This window comes from Culex pipiens, chromosome 3, assembly GCF_016801865.2.
Source record: "Culex pipiens pallens isolate TS chromosome 3, TS_CPP_V2, whole genome shotgun sequence".
NCBI classification, from domain to species: Eukaryota; Metazoa; Arthropoda; class Insecta; order Diptera; family Culicidae; genus Culex; species Culex pipiens.
In genome coordinates, this window is record NC_068939.1 from 53658245 (window position 1) to 53677100 (window position 18856).

The following is an 18856-nucleotide window of genomic DNA, read 5'->3' on the forward strand; positions in this document are numbered from 1 at the left end:
CATATTCACCCTAATCTTTGATCCTTCTAAATCTTTCTTACTGCGGAAGAATGAAATCTTTACTAAATGTATTTTTCTAGTTATGGAGAAGTCAAAGAAACCAAACAACAGTGTGTTGTATGAAGAAATGTGAATACACCAAAATACATTTTATAATGGAAAATTTCGGCATTTCTAATAATAGTTTTCGAGTTCAGAAAGTTCTTAAGAGCCAATTTGAATCAGGGTAATCTATAAATGACGTAATTTCAAAATCCCTCATATTATCGCCTCACATTCCCCAATGAGCAGGGCACGCTGGTGATTAACCCTGAACCAATGCTGGCTCAATTTTGGTCAAAGCATTTGCCAAACCACATTTAGCATGTAAATAAAATATTTTTCGAAAAGCTAATGGATATTTCTGTTCGATGATTTTGAACTGAAAAAGATATTGGAAATGGTAATTTGGCAACTTGCATTTATCCCAATCCCAAACCCATGCATGGTAAATCTGAAAAATTGTATTGAGAATATTCAAATAAAAAAAAATCCTCGTAAAGAAATATGTTATTAACAAATAAAATTTTCTCTGAATTCGATTTTGAGATATTCGTTTTTATCAATTCACAGAATCTCAAACAAAAAGAAGCAAAATCGTGAACAAACGTTCTATATATTGGAAACCACGAACAAAGTGTTCAATTTCCAAAGTACGGTTTCGAAAATACTTTCAATGGCATGATTTGGAAAAGATTGTCACTACCTAGACAAAGTTTTTTTCAAATACTCAAATTAACATATAATTTTGTATACAATATCATAAAACGTGTTTTAAATAAAAATAACTTAAATTTTAACAAAATAACGAATTTACAAAAACTAAAATTTTTATGATATGCAAAATGCACAACATTTTTTTTTTGTTAATTAACTGTACATCAAAAATTTATGAATTTGAAAAAAAAACTTGATAAAAATGATTATAAATGCAGACAAATGCAATTATTACAGATTTGAGCTGATTGCACTTTTTTTTTTTTATAATTTAGAAGTTTAGGAAAATTTAACCCCTGATTTTTCGAACCAATTTTGAATGGAGGGGGATTTTGTTAAAATTTGATTATTTACTTTAAAGTAAAAAAAACTCGGATCTTTTGAAAATGTTTAAAAGCTGCGTTTTTTTCATTGCCCATAATTTAAATAAAAAATAGATGATAAAAGAGGTATTTTAGAAAATTATAGAATCTTGAACATAAAAATCATCAATTGATAAATAATATACTTTAGTTTAATTTTTTTCAAAAACTTACAAAATCCTGCTCAAATTTTAAAGTTTTGTAGTGAAACACTATTAAAGATACCAACATTTCAAGTAATAACAATTAAGCTATTTAAAAAAATGCATTTTTGTGAAAATTTGATGACATTACTCTTGAAAATTGTAATCGAATGAAAATTAATAATAAAATTTAAATTTGAAATATGAAAAAGTCTGAAAGTTTAGATTGATTTAGTCATCTACAGTTATTTGACACTCGTTTCTTGTCAGTTTATTATTTTCAAGATTTTCAAGAAAAGTTCGTATTTCAAAAATATATTTCGCTTCTAACTTTTTTAACTCACTTATAAATGTATCCGATGATTACGGCAAAATTGTTTTTCTAGGGTTTTCTTATTTCATGAATTTAAATTGCTAAATTTGTAAAATGTTTTCTTATATATGAGCAATTCTCTCAGATTTCGGTCATTCGATTTTTTAAATCGTATTTTTTAATCCGGCTGAAACTTTGTTGGTGCCTTCGGTATGCCCAAAGAAGCCATTTTGCATCATTAGTTTGTCCATATAATTTTCCATACAAATTTGGCAGCTGTACAAAAATGATGTATGAAAATTAAAAAATCTGTAGATTTTGAAGGTATTTTTTGATCGATTTGGAGTCTTGGGCAAAAATGTAGATATGGATAAGGACTACACTGAAAAAAAAAAATGATACACGGTACAAAAAATAGGTGATTTTCAGTTAAACTTTTTGTCAATAAAACATGATTTGCAAAAACACACTATTTTTAATTATTTTTTTCTGATATGTTTTTGGGGACATCAAATGCCAACTTTTCAGAAATTTCCAATCGAGTGCAAAAATTCTTTGATCGAGTTATGAATTTTTGAATCAATACTGATTTTCTAAAAAAAATCGAAATTTAGGTCGCAAAAATTTTTCAACTTCATTTTTCGATGTAAAATTAAATTTGCAATCAAAAAGTACTTCAGTGAAATTTTGATAAAGTGCAGCGTTTTCAAGTAATATCCATCTTTAGGTATCTTTTTTGAAAATAGTCGCAGTTTTTCATTTTTTTAAATAAGTGCACATGTTTGCCCACTTTTGAAAAAAATATTTTTGAAAAGCTGAGAAAATTCTCTATATTTTGCTTCTTCGGACTTTGTTGATACGATCTTTAGTTGCTGAGATATTGCAATGCAAAGGTTTAAAAACAGGAAAATTGATGTTTTCTAAGTCTCACCCAAACAACCCTCAATTTTCTTATGTCGATGTCTCAGCAACTAATGGTCCTATTTACAATGTTAAAATATGAAACATTCGCGAAATTTTCCACACAAAATTTTGATTTTTTTTCTGAGTTTCATATATTTTTCTGAAAATGTGTTTCAAACCCATATGCCAAAAAGAGAAATTTTGTTGTAGACTTTCACTCCAAAATCATCGTCAAAATTGGTAACAACACTTCTTCGATTCACACATACAAACACACACACTCACACACACCAGACACACACACACGCTCACTTCCCTCACAACCCAAAGACGACATCCTTATTCTCACCCGTTCCCGTTGATATAGTCCTCTGGAAGCACTCCCCTACTCCATCTTCGACACAATCAACAACAACAGGCTCACCGACAGCCTTCAACTGCTTGCTGCAGAGCTTTTCCCGGCAAGGATACTGTTTCCTTGCGAATCTCGCCCGTATGTGTGTAGATGTGCTTCGGTGAGGATTTTCCGACAAATCCGCCCGGATGCCTTAATCCTGTTAGAACGAGCCAAGCACACATCAAGACGAGCGTCTTGTGCGTTGTCCTGATTCACAGTCCAAGCTATCACTCACCAGTTTTGTGCTTAATTTGGGGAAGTCGTTCCACGAACAGTTTTCGAACTTTTGGACGGCACAGTTTTTGATTTCGTCGCCGGAGGCGATTGATTCGCTCCCACTAATGTAAATTAATTAGACTTTTGTGTGATATCTCAGCTTGGTGAAAATTGGTGGTGGGTTGAACGAGATTAGCCGAGAGGGTGAATAAATATTTGTCTGTGTAGACTTTTGGGAAAATTTTTGGGGAAAATTAGTTTTTTGGCAGTTGGCCAAACTTTTCGTTAGTGTTTAGACTAAAATGAAACAATATTTAACTTTTAATTTGCCGAAGCTGCTCCCCCTCCGGTCAAAGTGGTCCGCTGTGAAATGAAATTTTGATGAAATTAAATTTTCCACCCAATTAAACCCAAACTAACACTTCTCAATCTTCTGTCTCTTATTCCAGGTGAGTGCACTTCAACGCGAGCGACAGTTGCACATCGTGACGGGCTAATCAGTCCGGTTTCCGGTAAGACTTAGTAGCACCTTGTACGCTGGTCACCTTTGAGGCTCCCGCAACAAGTGCAAACGGATCGATAATTGATTTTTAAAGTCGTCTCCTCTCCCAACAGCGCTTTGGTGACCGATAGTACCACCGGGTTGAAATATAAATCACTTTGCTTTATAATCCCCTGTGAAAGCAAAGTCGAGGCAGAAGCAAAAAAAATCAAAGTATTAGCCCAGGTTGCAAAATTCCTAATCACATTATATCATTACTAATATACGTGCCCGAACCGGGCAACATAGTCACAGTCACATCCCCTTAGTCGAAGGATCTTAAACGTGTGTTTGCTTATTGCCTTAAACGTAACCTCAAACCACGCCGCACCCAGTCGGCCGGCCAGGTTGGCGATTTCGAAACACACAAAGTATTAAAATTTATAATCCTCTCCGTTCTTCCTGGCTGTGTCCCGACTTTGTTCCACATATCGTGCACGTCTTTGGACGACGTAAGGCCTCCTTCTTCAGCGGAGCTGAGTCGCGAAAAAAATAAACCTCAGCGCTGGACACGATGAACTGGTTTAAAGCGAGGGCTTTGAGCTGTTCTAAGGAACTAATTGAATATTGCCAATTAGGCTGGGGCGACCGCGAGGTCGCTTGGGGACTCTTGAAAACTCATCCGAGCGCTGCCAAGACACCCGTTGTCGGTTCACATCCAAGCATCGAAGACGATGATGGGAAGCTGTTGTGATTAAACGGGAAGTTTTTCCCACTTCCGTGTAGGAAAAATCCTCATCGGAATAACGTCATGATTCGAATTCCCGGACGCTTCGAAACCCGGACACTTCATTTTGTTTTATCAATTATTTGAATATAAGTTCGCATTATGAATGCCAAAACTGTGTTATTTGATGAACTCCAACATCAACATTCATTTAAAGTTTGTTTGAACGCTGTAGTTAATGCCAAAACAATTAAATACAATAAAATTATAAGTTTACCAAAAATGCGAAACATTTCACTTGAAATATTTCATAGGCGTTCGAAGCACCGGGAAGGCAAAGCAGAAATTTATGGTTACGATTTCCTTAAATTCTAGCAAATGTTTATATAAACTATCGATTGTTTTGATGTTAACAGCTTATTTGAGACCTAAAGAATGCCATTCACTAACATTTCAGTCCAAATTTGTGCGATTCATAAGTAAAATCGAGTGTCCGGAATTCGAAGCAAAAGTGTCCGGATTTCGAATCAGCTTTTATCAGTGTCCGGGATTCGAAGCTCAACAAGTCATCTTAATTTTGAAATTCTGATGAAAAATTGTTTGAAAAGACATATTTTGCATGCATTTTCTTGAAACTGACTGTTTATACTACATCCTGATGATATTTCTACATTTCCAACTTATTTCATGATTTTTTGCCAGCTATAACAAAAATGATATGCTACTAAGTGTCCGGATTTCGAATCATGACGTTAGTTTCCTCCGTCCTGGACTCACTGTGGAGTTGCACAGTGATGTTGTGCTTCTCGAACTAGGGGCACACAATACGGAGAGAGTGGATTTTGGCAAGCTTTGCGAATTTTACGAAAACACGCCACACTGGATGGGAGGACTTGGCACGGTGGGTTACTGGAAGGAATTTGTTGGAATTTTAATTGCTAAAAGCATTTTTCGTAACAAGTTTCCTCTAGTCACCGCTAGATGTCAGTGAGTTTTATGGTGAGGATTGCATGCAAGTCTTTGAAATTTAAAACTGGGGTTATTCCCCGCCAACTCATACAGCAGTTGCCCCGATCCCTCTTTGATTTGCGTGAAACTTTGTCCTAAGGGGTGACTTTTGTCCCTGATCAAGAATTCGAGTTCCGATTTTTGATGTCTCGTAGCGGAGGGGCAGTACGACCCCTTTCATTTTTGAACATGCTAAAAAAGAGGTGTTTTTCAATAATTAATGCAGCCTAAAAAGGTGATGAGATGGAAATTTAAACACTTAAACAAGTTTTGAAAACTCTGCCATTTTCCGTTACTAAACTGTTAATATTTTAGAAACATGTCATTTTAAGGGAAATTGAATGTTCTTTTCGAATCTGCATTAACCCAGAAGGGTCATTTTTTCATTTAGAACAAAATTTTTTATTTGAAAATTTCGTGTTTTTTTATTACTTTTCAGGGTTATTTTTTAGAGTGTAACAATGTTCTAAAAAGTTGTAGAGCAGACAATAACAAAAAAATTGATGTATAAACATAAGGTGTTTGTGTTGTTTGTTTTTTTTCCCTTATTTTATATAATATTCTATTGATCAAATGATATATCCATATTATCCCTTTCCCACCTTCCCTTTCTCCTATCCTCATTTCCTCCCCCTCCCAACCCCCCCCCCCGCCTCTAAATATTATTATCTGCCAAATTTACACTAACACACCACACCACAACTGATTCGGAGCGTTTGGTACGGTATGTCCACGCATCCTTCCTCCCCTGATGATTCTGTGAAATGTGATCCGTTCACAGAATCTGTCTCTGCGGTTAATGCAACGCAGTTGGCCTGGCCGCTTTAATTTTTGCTATACATTTTCGGGGTAACTCGGATGTACTGTAATCATTAATATTGACAAGAAAGGACTTGAGGCGTAATCTTACCACAAGTTCTTCCAGGATGCTTTCTTCGGACTGGCTGCGCTTGTGTTCGATTAGATTAGATTAGATTAGTATAAACATAAGGTGTTTGCTCATAAACATCACGAGTATCGCCATTTTTCGAAACAAAGTTTTGAAAAAGTTGGCCGTTGTTGATCATGGTTGTTCATGGTCACCCGCGAAAGATACGGACGACGAAACAATGAGAAACGCAAAAAGTAACTTTTTCAAAACTTTTTTTCGTAAAATCGCGATAACTCGTGATGGTTACAAGCAAACCATTTATGTTTACTAATCAAAATTTGTTGTCTGCTCTACAACTTTGTAGAACATTGTTATACTCTAAAAAATAACCCTGAAAAAAAAAGAAAAAAAACACGAAATTTCAAAATGAAAAATTTTGTTCCAAATGAAAAAATTAAAAATTTTGTTCGAAATGAAAAAATGACCCTTCTGGGTCAATGTAGATTTGAAAAGTACATTAAATTTCCCTTAAAATGACATGTTCAAAAAAAATTTCAGTCGAGTAACGGCAGAAGCAGAGTTTTAAAAACTTTTTTAGTGTTTTTTACGATTAAAAATACGTTTTTTCGGAATTCTGAGTTCGCCATCAAATCGGGCGTTCAATTTTTCAAAAAAATCTCTTTGATATCAAGTTTCTATCTCATCACCGTTTCAGGCTGCAAATTATTGAAAAACACCTCTTATTTCGCATGTTCTGACAGGGGTCGTACCGCCCCTCCGTCACGAGATTTCAAAAAAACGAACCTTAGATTCGTGATCAGGGACAAAAGTAACCCCTTAGGACAAAGTTTCACGCAAATCGAAGAGGGGTCGGGGCAACTTTTCCCGATTTCGTGTGAGTTGTTAGAGAATTACCCAACAAGTTTCATCTAGTCACCGCTAGATGTCAGTGAGTTTTATGGTGAGGATTGCATGCAAGTCACCGTAGCTTGTACGCAACTGATTGATTCAAATTACTCAAAGTCTCGCATTTTCATTGTTCAAGACATTTTACATTTGAACCCACCGTGCTAGTTCGGCCAAGTGAGGCAGGGAGGTGTCAAGAACTCGATCTTAAGCAAGATGAGGCAAGCCAACCGTGCAGCCGAGAACACTACACTTACTTTAGGACGCTGGAAGTAATGTGTGAAGAGCTCCGGGGGGCACTCCATAAGATCTTAAGTATAGTTAAGAGTGCACAAGAGGGCGCCCCGAAAAGAAGCGTTTTAATTTGCATAACACGCTTTTCCTTAAATAATTGTAACAACATTTTACACTTGGGAAGAGTTTGGAGCGCCGGATTTGGCTGGCTCGTTCCGGGTCTTGAGGAGAAAGGAAAAACTTGCGCGCACTAATTTTTAATCTTTTGCCTCGCTTCGCCTGTCTGCGTCAAACTATTTGATCCCCCGGCAGTGCTCCAACCGTCAGATTCTATTAGAGACTTTTCCTTTGGGGAGAAAGGAAAACGGGAAAAGCGTTACCATACATGATGAAGTGCCTGGGACGGAGAAAAGAACCGGCACGGAAGAATGTTTTAATTAACCCCTTTTTGATAAAGATTAAGGTATTTACGAATGTATAACGACTGATACTGTTCATAATAATAAACGTTTTTCCTCGTTTGTGTGCACTCCTCGGTCGGTGTCCTCTTCCGGATACCGACGAGAATTTTATTCGTACGGAGGCGGCAGTTGGCCCAAGCTGACCAAAACTTCTTCCTCCCCCTCCCACCCAAAGAACTGCACTCTCGTCGACAACGAGCAACGAGTGCTCTGGGACCCAGAGAGTGGTCTTCCACAAATGATATGAAATATGAAGTGTAATCCTCAATGTTAACTCGATAATACCTCTTTAGCCTTTTTCTCCGTTTGGCTTGCAGTGTCTCAACCCACACTCCCTCCAAAGCAAACCGAATACCGGTGTCCAGTTGTCCAGGAGAGCCTTTTCACTTTATAAAATTTAAACTATTAGCCAGGTGACCTCCCCAACCTTCTTCCCAAAACGGATCCAGCTAGTGATATATACGTTCTCTCCTTCCCCGGAAAGGCCACAACAAACCAAACTGGCAAACTGGCCGGCTGATTGTCGACATGTGTTCGTTTGGTGTTCGGTTTTCTGTGTAGATCCCCATCATCCCGGTGGCCCGGCAAGATAAGGCCGGTAAGAGTTGGACAATTCCCGAAAATCGCTCGCTCTCACTTGCGTGACTTGGACATCCTTAATTTGGGTGTGGGGGGAAGGACACACACGTTTTCTGGCAGGATATCTCTGGTTCTGGTCAAGTCATATGTTGATCCTTCGGGCTCTATGAGTGTGTGGGAAGTTGCAGCTTTGTGGGACAGAAACTGGGATTAAGTTTTTTTGCGGTTGTGGGGTTTATCGTACGGCAAGGTGTGCAGTTTTAGGAGGTTGAGAACATTGGCTTTTTGACTGGTAGTTTAAAATGTTGAAGGATTAGCATTAGCATTAGCATTTGGAGGACGCCCCACCACCGGAAGGCTCCACAACGCTTATCCCACTGTTTGGTGTGGTTGTGTTAGACCCTCATCCGGAACAATAATCCAACACGGGAGATACCATGTCTTCATCTTTTGATGAGTGTGTAATACAGCCCAGGGCATAAGGGGGTCCACGCCGGGTCCAAGCTATCCTCGGGGAAATGAAGGAATGTTAGTAAACACCTATCTAAAGTGCGCAGGGACCCCTACGTCACCTTAGTGGTATAGATGTTTGTAGGGAGGTTTTGGACTCAATGTTAGTAGGAGAGGTAGAACCCTAGGATATACCCCGAAAGGTATTACGGGCGAGTCAAGTAGATTTAGTTTTTTGATTATTAAACTTATACAGATGATTGTACAGTATAAAAGATGCATGATTTATATATATTCGATTTAAAGCCACGGCAGATACAACGCGACGAAGCCGTGCATGATTAAATTGTCTGTAGTAATACTAAACCAACCATTTCCTCAGGTAAAAAACAATGCCGATTAAACACAGTTTTAACATGTCTGCTGTTAAACTCTAGCTATTGACTGTAAGAGTAATGCGAAGTTTATATATTTTTCTATAAATTATTGTGTGTTTAAGCGAAATTCGAGGTTAAAAATGATTTAACGCATAATTAGAATCTTGAATTTAAACTCTTACAGCAATGCGGAGTGAACATCAAATATTTATTTATTCATTTGTTTTATTTAAATGCGAGAGTTAGAATTTAAATTAAAACGACCGATTCAAAAGCATTTAATTAGTTAGAATTTAATTATTTTTTGTGTAATGGGATTAATCAGCATATTTATATTTAAAAAAATCGAATTGATCGTTCAAATCCTAAAGTTTAACCGACGCGTAAAAAACTGTACTAATAAAAAGAAAATATTTGTCATTTACGTTATCCTGAAAGAAAATGCATAGAAATTATAGTTCGTGACCCACTATCCACTCTGATTCAAACACGCATTTGCACACACACAACATAGAACGAGCTCACCAAATTTGAGGGATCCTCTTGCGTCGATGTTTGTTGGCTTTGATCAATGAAGCGATTCATGTTCAAAGACTCTTGAGTTGGCATTTCTTCTCTGTTTCATTTTTCAACACTTTTTCATGTCTCACTTTCCCCTCTCAAAAAGAATACAATTTGTTTAATTTCCTCGTCATTTTCTTAAAGTTAAAAACAAAAACTATTTCCACTTGTCTGTGGCAATCATCGCATCACACACACAGCTTCACCCCATGACATTTCTTTCAGCAACACACCTCGGTCAGACGTCATTCCAGGGGCACTCTCACAACCGTTCTCTCTTGCTTCCTCTTTCTGAGGAGCAGGACAACACACATGCATATTTCCCCTTCTCTCTTCCTTCTTCTTTCACTCCTCTTTCCCATCACAACACTTTCGCTGCAAACAACAATCATGCTCCCCGAGACCTAAACGCTGAGTCCCATGTTTTCTTTTACACTTGTTTCACAGTTCACAATTCTTCAAAAAAGCTCGAGTTGAAGTTGCTCTTCTTATTTCTCTTAACCACGCATCACTTCTGCGAAATTTGCAGTCGGATTTTTGAGTTTTTCACACCAAAAAAACTTATTTTAACAACGACTGACGATCGAATCGAGCCCGTTCTCAGCACCTCATCTCTTTTCGCCACTTATTCCTTTCTAAACGGGCTCACCAAAGTTCTAGTTTAAAATGTTCAAGGATTCAATTTAAATCTTGAGAAAACGTCTTAACATTGCTACTTAGTTTTATATCAATTTTTCATTATAAATTTGAAATGAAACTAACACTCTCTATACTCGTCTTTTTTCAATAACTCATGATCAGAATTTTAGAAATTTTACCTTAAACTTAGGCCGTTGCACATTTTTTTTAAATTTATGTCTTTCGACTCTGGCGTCGATGGGGGGGAGGGGGAATGTGGTGGAGCAAAAAATAAAAAAATATAAAAGTTGGAATTGCAATTTGGTCGATCCCAAACATACGAAATATGTTTTTAAACGCAGTAAATTACATTTCAAATTGTTTACAATTAATTACTCGGCTATTTTCATTGAAATTTTAAAGTTCTTCGAAAAAAAATTTGTCCCTTGAATTTTCGGGCCATTTTTGAAAAGGGGAGGGCGACATTAACTTTGAATCTGCATTGAATTTGCAACTGCCTTACCGCAGAAAAAAAAACTTTGTTTAATTTGAACCTATTTTACATTTAGAAAAAAAAAACACACAATTTGATTAATATTAAAAATAGTTAATTATTGATAAAAGATGCAATATGTTAAAATATTATGCTCTTTTATCTGACAATCAGGGCTTGCGAAATTTCGAATGTTATGGTGATAGCTGACAGAACACTCCAATCGTCTTCACCAAGACAACCTGATTTTTACATTCTACTTTCGTTCGTTTCACACACAAAGGAATGAGTGCTACGCAAAGTCACTCACACAATCATTGACTTCCCTCCACGAGAAAAATCGCTTGGAGAGCGTTCGTTTGACATTCTACCGAGATTCCGATCATCTCTCCAATGATAGCAATCATATGACTCCTGTCACCACGCAGCATACATTAGGAAGAGAGAGACAAAAACGAGAGAAAGAGAAAGAGCACGTTGTCTCGTTCGGGCGGATGCTTGAGCTTGAGGCATTTTTCGTTCGTTTCGTCTTCGTGTTAACGTTCACTGACCGTCGCCAAGCAACGACGGTCATGATAGGCGCTGTGTGTCAGCGATCGAATATCGTTTTGGGAAATGATCGCTGACAGAAAGTTCCATCGAATATCGAGCAGTCCCATTCAGTGATAGATCCCTTTTCAAGCATTGCTGACAATCAAAACAAATAAAAAAAAATAATAGTATTTTAAAAGGAAGAAATAATCCATGAGACTATTCCATACACATTAACTGCCATAATTCAACTCAACTCCGTTACGAAGTCTAGTTCATAGATCAATTAAATATTTACCATAATCATTCAAACAAATCTGTTGATTTGCATAAAACAATCAAATTATGCTGCTTTATTTTTTTAATCAGTTCCCTCCTGATTCCTTAACAAATTTTCATAAACAATGGAAATTGCGTTATCAAATGACTTTTTCAGTTTTCCAGCACTTATGAGTCTGATTAATATTTTTGTTGAATTTATAACAAAATGAATTGAGCAGATTTGACTTGTCCATAACAAACATATATTGTAAAACCTTAAAACTAATGCAAGTATTTTTTTTGTAGCAGAACTCCTATCGCTAGAAATGTAATTTATAATATTTTTAACTAAACTAAACAAATGAAGTACAAAAAATCAATTCAATTTGTTTTTTACCTCGTCCTGATTTCCCTAACCCAGAAAAGAAAAAATAAAACTTGAAATAAAAAAATCTTATTAATTTGAATTAAATTTATTATTTTTTACTAAAGCGGTATCAAACATTTTTTTAAACCTATGTGAAAAAAGAATACATTAGTTGCTCCGAAACAGAGTTCCACTGACAAAGTTTGTAAAATTATTGCTTTTGTTTTTCTTTCAATATTTAATCCCATGAGAAACATTTTGACATTCATTAAACTAATTATATTTTTTTTCCTTTTAAGCTTTTATTTATAATTTTCTTTCCTTCGATCTAAACCAGAGCTGAAAAACAGTAGTCAATAATACATATTTGAATATGAAACAAAATTGTATTCAACAAAAACAATTACATTTTTTAAACCAAATTTAGACATGATTGATATTATTTTAAACTTTGTCAATTGTTATTAAAAATTTCCTGACTTTTTTAAATGTTTTCTTTTTAATCTATTATCTCAAATTGAAAATGTTTCAAATAAACAATTTATTTAAAAATTATTAATTTATTCTTCTAAAAATTAAGAAAACTATGAAAATTATTTTAAATTTCCTTATTTTATTATTCATACCACTCATTTTTTTAGAGTCTCCACATTTTTTTCCAATTTTCTACAAATCATGCTGAAATAAATGTGCTTTTAAAGCTTTTAGTTTTTATACATTCATACAGTAGGAATTTTTAAGTCTTGGTATACTATTTCAAAATTGATAGATTTAAATAAAACCTTTGTTTAAAGACAAACAAACATACGTAGACATGGTAATTCTGTGCTTTTTCGAGAATATCACAACATTTTACGATTGATTATTTATTTATTTTTTTGGAAATCAGACCCAAGGGTCCTGATTGCTCAAAATCAACCACTCCATTCGCGAGCACAAATAGCAGGCGACGCGATACTGCCCTGATGAATTCCTACCGTTTGTCACTTTCAATCCATTCGCTCCCGAACACTCTCTTTTCTACTCTCCTTCTCTCTCTGATCGGCTCAGTCTCCGAACGACTCAGGCAGGCCGAACGTCGCCGATCACTCTGAACTGAACACATTTTTTCTCTGATGCGCTGCGTTATACTCATTGATTTGGGTTGCCTAAAATCAATGTTATCAATTAAATTGTGCATTTATTTTGATTTCATAACATTATAGACACCATTCAAAGAAACTTCCACCAAGAAAAAATCAAATTGATGGCAAACTGAGGGCGTGAAGACAAAAAGACTGCCGCGCTGGCATTTTGTGAGAGTGGCTCTTCGCTGAGCATGTTAGTGTGTGAGTGTCGTCGAGCGGCGGAGTAGGCAAATATTTTCACGATGTATTTGTTCGCTGAGTGAACAGTTCGGGCCACTCGCTGGATGGATGCGAGTCTCATTCGCTCATGAATGCTAGCGGGTTGGAATAGGTGACGAATGGATAGGCGATGAGTGAGTGGTTTCTATTCATTGAGCCGAAAATCAGGACCCTTGATCAGACCATTAATTTCTAAAAAGACAACTTTTGAAATTAAAAAAAACTAAAATTTTATTGTTGTTCATTCAAATTTGACCGTATCTTAGGAAAGAAACGACCAATCTTCAAGTTTCTTCGATGAATTTATAGGAAATTTTCTCAGCTCATTGGTGGAATTACTTTCAGAAATAAGCACTAATTGTCACTGTTTTTGAAGGTTCTTAAATTGAAGATTTTTTCTCAAATAAAATTTAAAAAAAAAGCTCATATTCAAAAAAGCGATCTCTAAAAAAAAACGATTTGAAATTTGAGTTCAAATCAAATAATTAAATATAAAAAATTTGTTTATGATTGAAATACGAATTATGAAACAAACATTTTTTTTCTCCAAAAATAATAACTTGGCGGCCTATAATTCCATACACAGCAAATTTTGGTTTGCAATTTCAGTAAAATAAATAACTGAATGCGATTCAGTAATCATCACATTTACTGAAATTCGGTAATAAACAAAAACATTACTGAAAAATCAGTAACTGGCTATCTGTCAAACTGAAACGTCACTTCTGACTTGAAGTTTGGATGCTGCCGAGAGAAAATCCTCTTTCAAATGTGTTTTTGTATTGTGATCTTTAGAAACAAAGGTAAGAAAATGTTGATAACAAATGCCTCGATGCTAACCACCTGTTTTTTAGGTTTGGACGATTGATGAAATAAATGAATGAATAACAGAATTTTAATGACACCCAAAATAAAAATATTATAACTGAAATACCAGCAAAGTTTGCTGAATCTTCAGCAAATGATCTGTCAAACTGCCACAAGAAAATTACTGAATTTTCAGCAAAATAATTTGACGTTTCTTTTGCTGAAATTTCAGTTGTTTTTACAACCATTTTACTGAAATTTCAGTAAATCATCTGTCAAAATGACAAATATCAGTTAACTGAGAATTCAGTAAAATCAAAAATCAGATTTTTAAAAATTTAAGTTTCAGTTATAACAAATTGAATAAAACAAATTTGGATTTTTGACAACTGTGCCGAAGACATCAAGTCGATTAGAAAATTCCTTAATACCTTTTAATTTTTAGGAGGGTTGCCAAAATGTTGCGGCGACTTGTATTAACAAACCAATTTGCAATGATTCAAAATGGCATCTTTGTTCATATGGAAATCCCAAGAAAATTTTATGTGATGAAAAATACAAAAAAAAAACGTATAATCTGCAGATTTCGTGGATGAATCTCGATTTATTATTCAAAAGGTCCTATGTACATCTAGAAATGATCAATTTGTTGTTGAGGATTGAGTTTTTTCAATAGAGATATATTAATCTTATCTTTAAGAAAATGTGGATATGTTCATAAACTTTTAACTTTATATAACAGGATCAAATTGTTTTTTAAACCTGTTTCGAAAAAATACAGAAATTGTCTTCTGTTAATAAATCGTCAGCTGTGTGCTATCTTGTGACAACGACCATTTAGTACTTTTCGAGAAAATCGATTTTTAAAGTTTGATGATAAATATTTTCAAAACTATGAATGGTAGAGCCAAACTTTTTGAAGCAATCGATTCGTATAATATCGCTTAACAAACGCTCCAAGTTTCAACTAATTTGGTTACACCAGTTAAAAGATACAGTAAATTATGTAATCAAAAATCTGAAAAGCACGTGTCACAAGTGTGTTTCGAAAGTAAAATTGTACTACGTGTCACAAGTGTGCACAGAAGTTCCATACAAACTAAAATAGACTTAAATCAATAGTTTAACCGGCTTAATCAGTATATTTTCAAAAACAAAAGATTGCATTGCCTTCAGAAAATGTGTTACAACATAAATCTGTGAAAAACAAGAAAAATTTTCCACATTTTCCATCAACATGTATGACGTGTCACAAGTGTGCATGATCATTTTGATGATAAATTGGTCTATGTCACAAGTGTGTATTGCGACATCCGGGAAACGGAAGCGAGTTTTCAAAATCGGGTTAAAGCATCTTGTAGTGTTTGTTAAGTATAGCAAAACGTCATCATTAACTCATTTTCGACCAAAATGGTCTATGTCACAAGATAGCACACAGCTGACGAAATATAAACGATAAAATCATTTGGAAAAAATATCCAAATTGAATTAATAATAAATAGATACCGTCATCAGGGGTGACATTGGGTCTGGGGGTGAGATTGGGTCATACAAATTTCAGCATTTTTGTATGACCCAATCTTACCCACCCATCTAGATTTGAATCTGGCATAAAAATCTTTCTTTTCTTTCCACAAATTCAAATCTCCCGGATTAAAAAATCCGAACTATAGTTCCACGTTTCATGAACTATCTACTACCCAGGAATAAAACCCCTCATCCCTTAAGTTGGATGAGTGCAAATCTTTCATCCTTTCATCCTTTATTTATAGAGGGTGACGATTCTCGAGATTTTCAATTTCCCGGGAATCGAGAGTTGAGTTTTGCAATTTCCCGGGAATTCCCGGGACCCGGGATTTTTTTTTTGAATAGCAAAAAGTGACAATAACTTAAAAAGGAAATTAAAAAAAAGTGTCTTTTTAATGAATTCTGATAAAATTAATTCATATTAATCCAATGAAACGTAAATTTAAGTAACCTCATTATTTTGAGGAACTATTTCTACATTTTGATTTTTCCCTCAATCTACAAATACAAAATCGTTTCTTAAGCCTTTTGGGACTCGAAATTACAGTTTAAAATGTTTACGATTCTTCATTCGCACTGAGTGATTTTTCAAAAGTTGCACAAACTTGTTGTTAAACTTCACAGCAAAAAAAAGTGTAAATTTGGAAGGTGTAATTTTAGAAGGTTGAATATTACCTTTTTATTATGTATTTTTTTCAATTTAGACTGAAAATGCGACATTACACCAGAATAGTGGTATAATTACATATTTTCAGAAGTAAAATTACTCATTTTTTCTGACATATAAGATGTAACCTTTCCAGATGTAATATTACCATGAATTTTTTTTCTGTATTGTTATTAGATTTTTTGAAAGTAAAAAAAAACTTATATATAATTTTCCATTTTTTTGCAATATGATAAATAACGACTCAAAACAAAAACTTTAAGTTGATTTTTCCTTCTTAAGGTCAACTGTAAATGTTCACAATTAGTGGACCCTAACTTTACAAATAAAGCCTGATTTTTATTCTCAAAATATAATTCAATATGCAAAATACAAAATGACTTATTGACATAAAAAAAAAGAAATTACATCGATACGATAGCGAAATTGACTTACTTAGAATTAGAAAAAAACGAGATTCTGAGTTTTGTTATGCTCGAGTGAGGATATGAAAATTAAACTTATCTTGAAAAGGCTTTTCCCTCTTAGAAATAATAAATATTTCATTTCTGGTGTATAAGTGCTTAGAATGCTTCAAGGTTAATTTTGGGGTCCAAATTCACTCTCAATTATAGTTATTGGAATTTTTGAAAAGTTAAACTTTTATAATAAGAAGATTAGAGAAGCATTGGTTTATTCAAGCTTGAAAATCGAACATTGAACATCCAATGTTCTAAACTATTTCGAATTTTTGAAATGTTTTTCTGATTAGTTTATTAATTTTGGTTCGATATTTATAAGTATAAAATTTCCCGGGAGTCTCGACCAAATTTCCCGGGAATCGAGAGGTCCAAAAATGGCAAATTTCCCGGGAAATTTTTCCCGGGAATTCCCGCTCGTCACCCTCTATTTATTTATAATACATTACAATTGGATGGTGGTCCGTGTGTGTGTATGTCAGCCAGTATCTATGTGCACTCTTCTCCGAGGTGGCCAACACTTTTTCCATCACTCTTTCGTGAACTCACCACTTGAGTTGGGAGGAGGGGGGGGGGGGAGATCGAGGCCAAGAGTGGGATAAACAACAGAATAGAGTCGGATGAATATCGGATTGTCGGGACTTTTTTTTTCTCTCTCGCAGACATCCTTTTCGAACTCTTGTGTGTGTGTGTGGTTCCTGAAGAGGAAAATCCCAGGACTAGAGGGTGACGATTCTCGAGATTTTCAATTTCCCGGGAATCGAGAGTTGAGTTTTGCAATTTCCCGGGAATTCCCGGGACCCGGGATTTTTTTTGAATAGCAAAAAGTGACAATAACTTAAAAAGGAAGTTAAAAAAAAGTGTCTTTTTAATGAATTCTGATAAAATTAATTCATATTAATCCAATGAAACGTAAATTTAAGTAACCTCATTATTTTGAGGAACTATTTCTACATTTTGATTTTTCCCTCAATCTACAAATACAAAATCGTTTCTTAAGCCTTTTGGGACTCGAAATTACAGTTTAAAATTTTTACGATTCTTCATTCGCACTGAGTGATTTTTCAAAAGTTGCACAAACTTGTTGTTAAACTTCACAGCAAAAAAAAGTGTAAATTTGGAAGGTGTTATTTTAGAAGGTTGAATATTACCTTTTTATTATGTTTTTTTTTTCAATTTAGACTGAAAATGCGACATTACACCAGAATAGTGGTAAAATTACATATTTTCAGAAGTAAAATTACTCATTTTTTCTGACATATAAGATGTAACCTTTCCAGATGTAATATTACCATGAATTTTTTTCTGTATTGTTATTAGATTTTTTGAAAGTAAAAAAAACTTATATATAATTTTCCATTTTTTTGCAATATGATAAATAACGACTCAAAACAAAAACTTTAAGTTGATTTTTTCCTTCTTAAGGTCAACTGTAAATGTTCACATTTAGTGGACCCTAACTTTACAAATAAAGCCTGATTTTTATTCTGAAAATATTATTCAATATGCAAAATACAAAATGACTTATTGACATAAAAAAAAAGAAATTACATCGATACGATAGCGAAATTGACTTACTTAGAATTAGAAAAAAAAAAACAAGATTCTGAGTTTTGTTATGCTCGAGTGAGGATATGAAAATTAAACTTATCTTGAAAAGGCTTTTCCCTCTTAGAAATAATAAATATTTTATTTCTGGTGTGTAAGTGCTTAGAATGCTTCAAGGTTAATTTTGGGGTCCAAATTCACTCTCAATTATAGTTATTGGAATTTTTGAAAAGTTAAACTTTTATAATAAGAAGATTAGAGAAGCATTGGTTTATTCAAGCTTGAAAATCGAACATTGATCATCCAATGTTCTAAACTATTTCGAATTTTTGGAATGTTTTTCTGATTAGTTTATTAATTTTGGTTCGATATTTATAAGTATAAAATTTCCCGGGAGTCTCGACCAAATTTCCCGGGAATCGAGAGGTCCAAAAATGGCAAATTTCCCGGGAAATTTTTCCCGGGAATTCCCGCTCGTCACCCTCTAC

At 34.6% G+C, this 18856-nt stretch overlaps 1 protein-coding gene across 3 annotated transcripts in view; it reads left to right on the forward strand.

Moving 5' to 3' along the window:
- LOC120430653 (uncharacterized) overlaps positions 1-18856 on the forward strand; it is a 194090-nt gene that overhangs the window by 121150 nt on the left and 54084 nt on the right. The window contains exon 3 of one of the 3 annotated variants that reach the window (XM_052709273.1): positions 3540-3602. The exons of the other annotated variants lie outside the window; for them this stretch is intronic. Coding sequence (XP_052565233.1) covers positions 3540-3602 — 63 coding nt within the window. The remainder of the gene's footprint in view (positions 1-3539; positions 3603-18856) is intronic. 3 annotated transcript variants of the gene reach the window in all.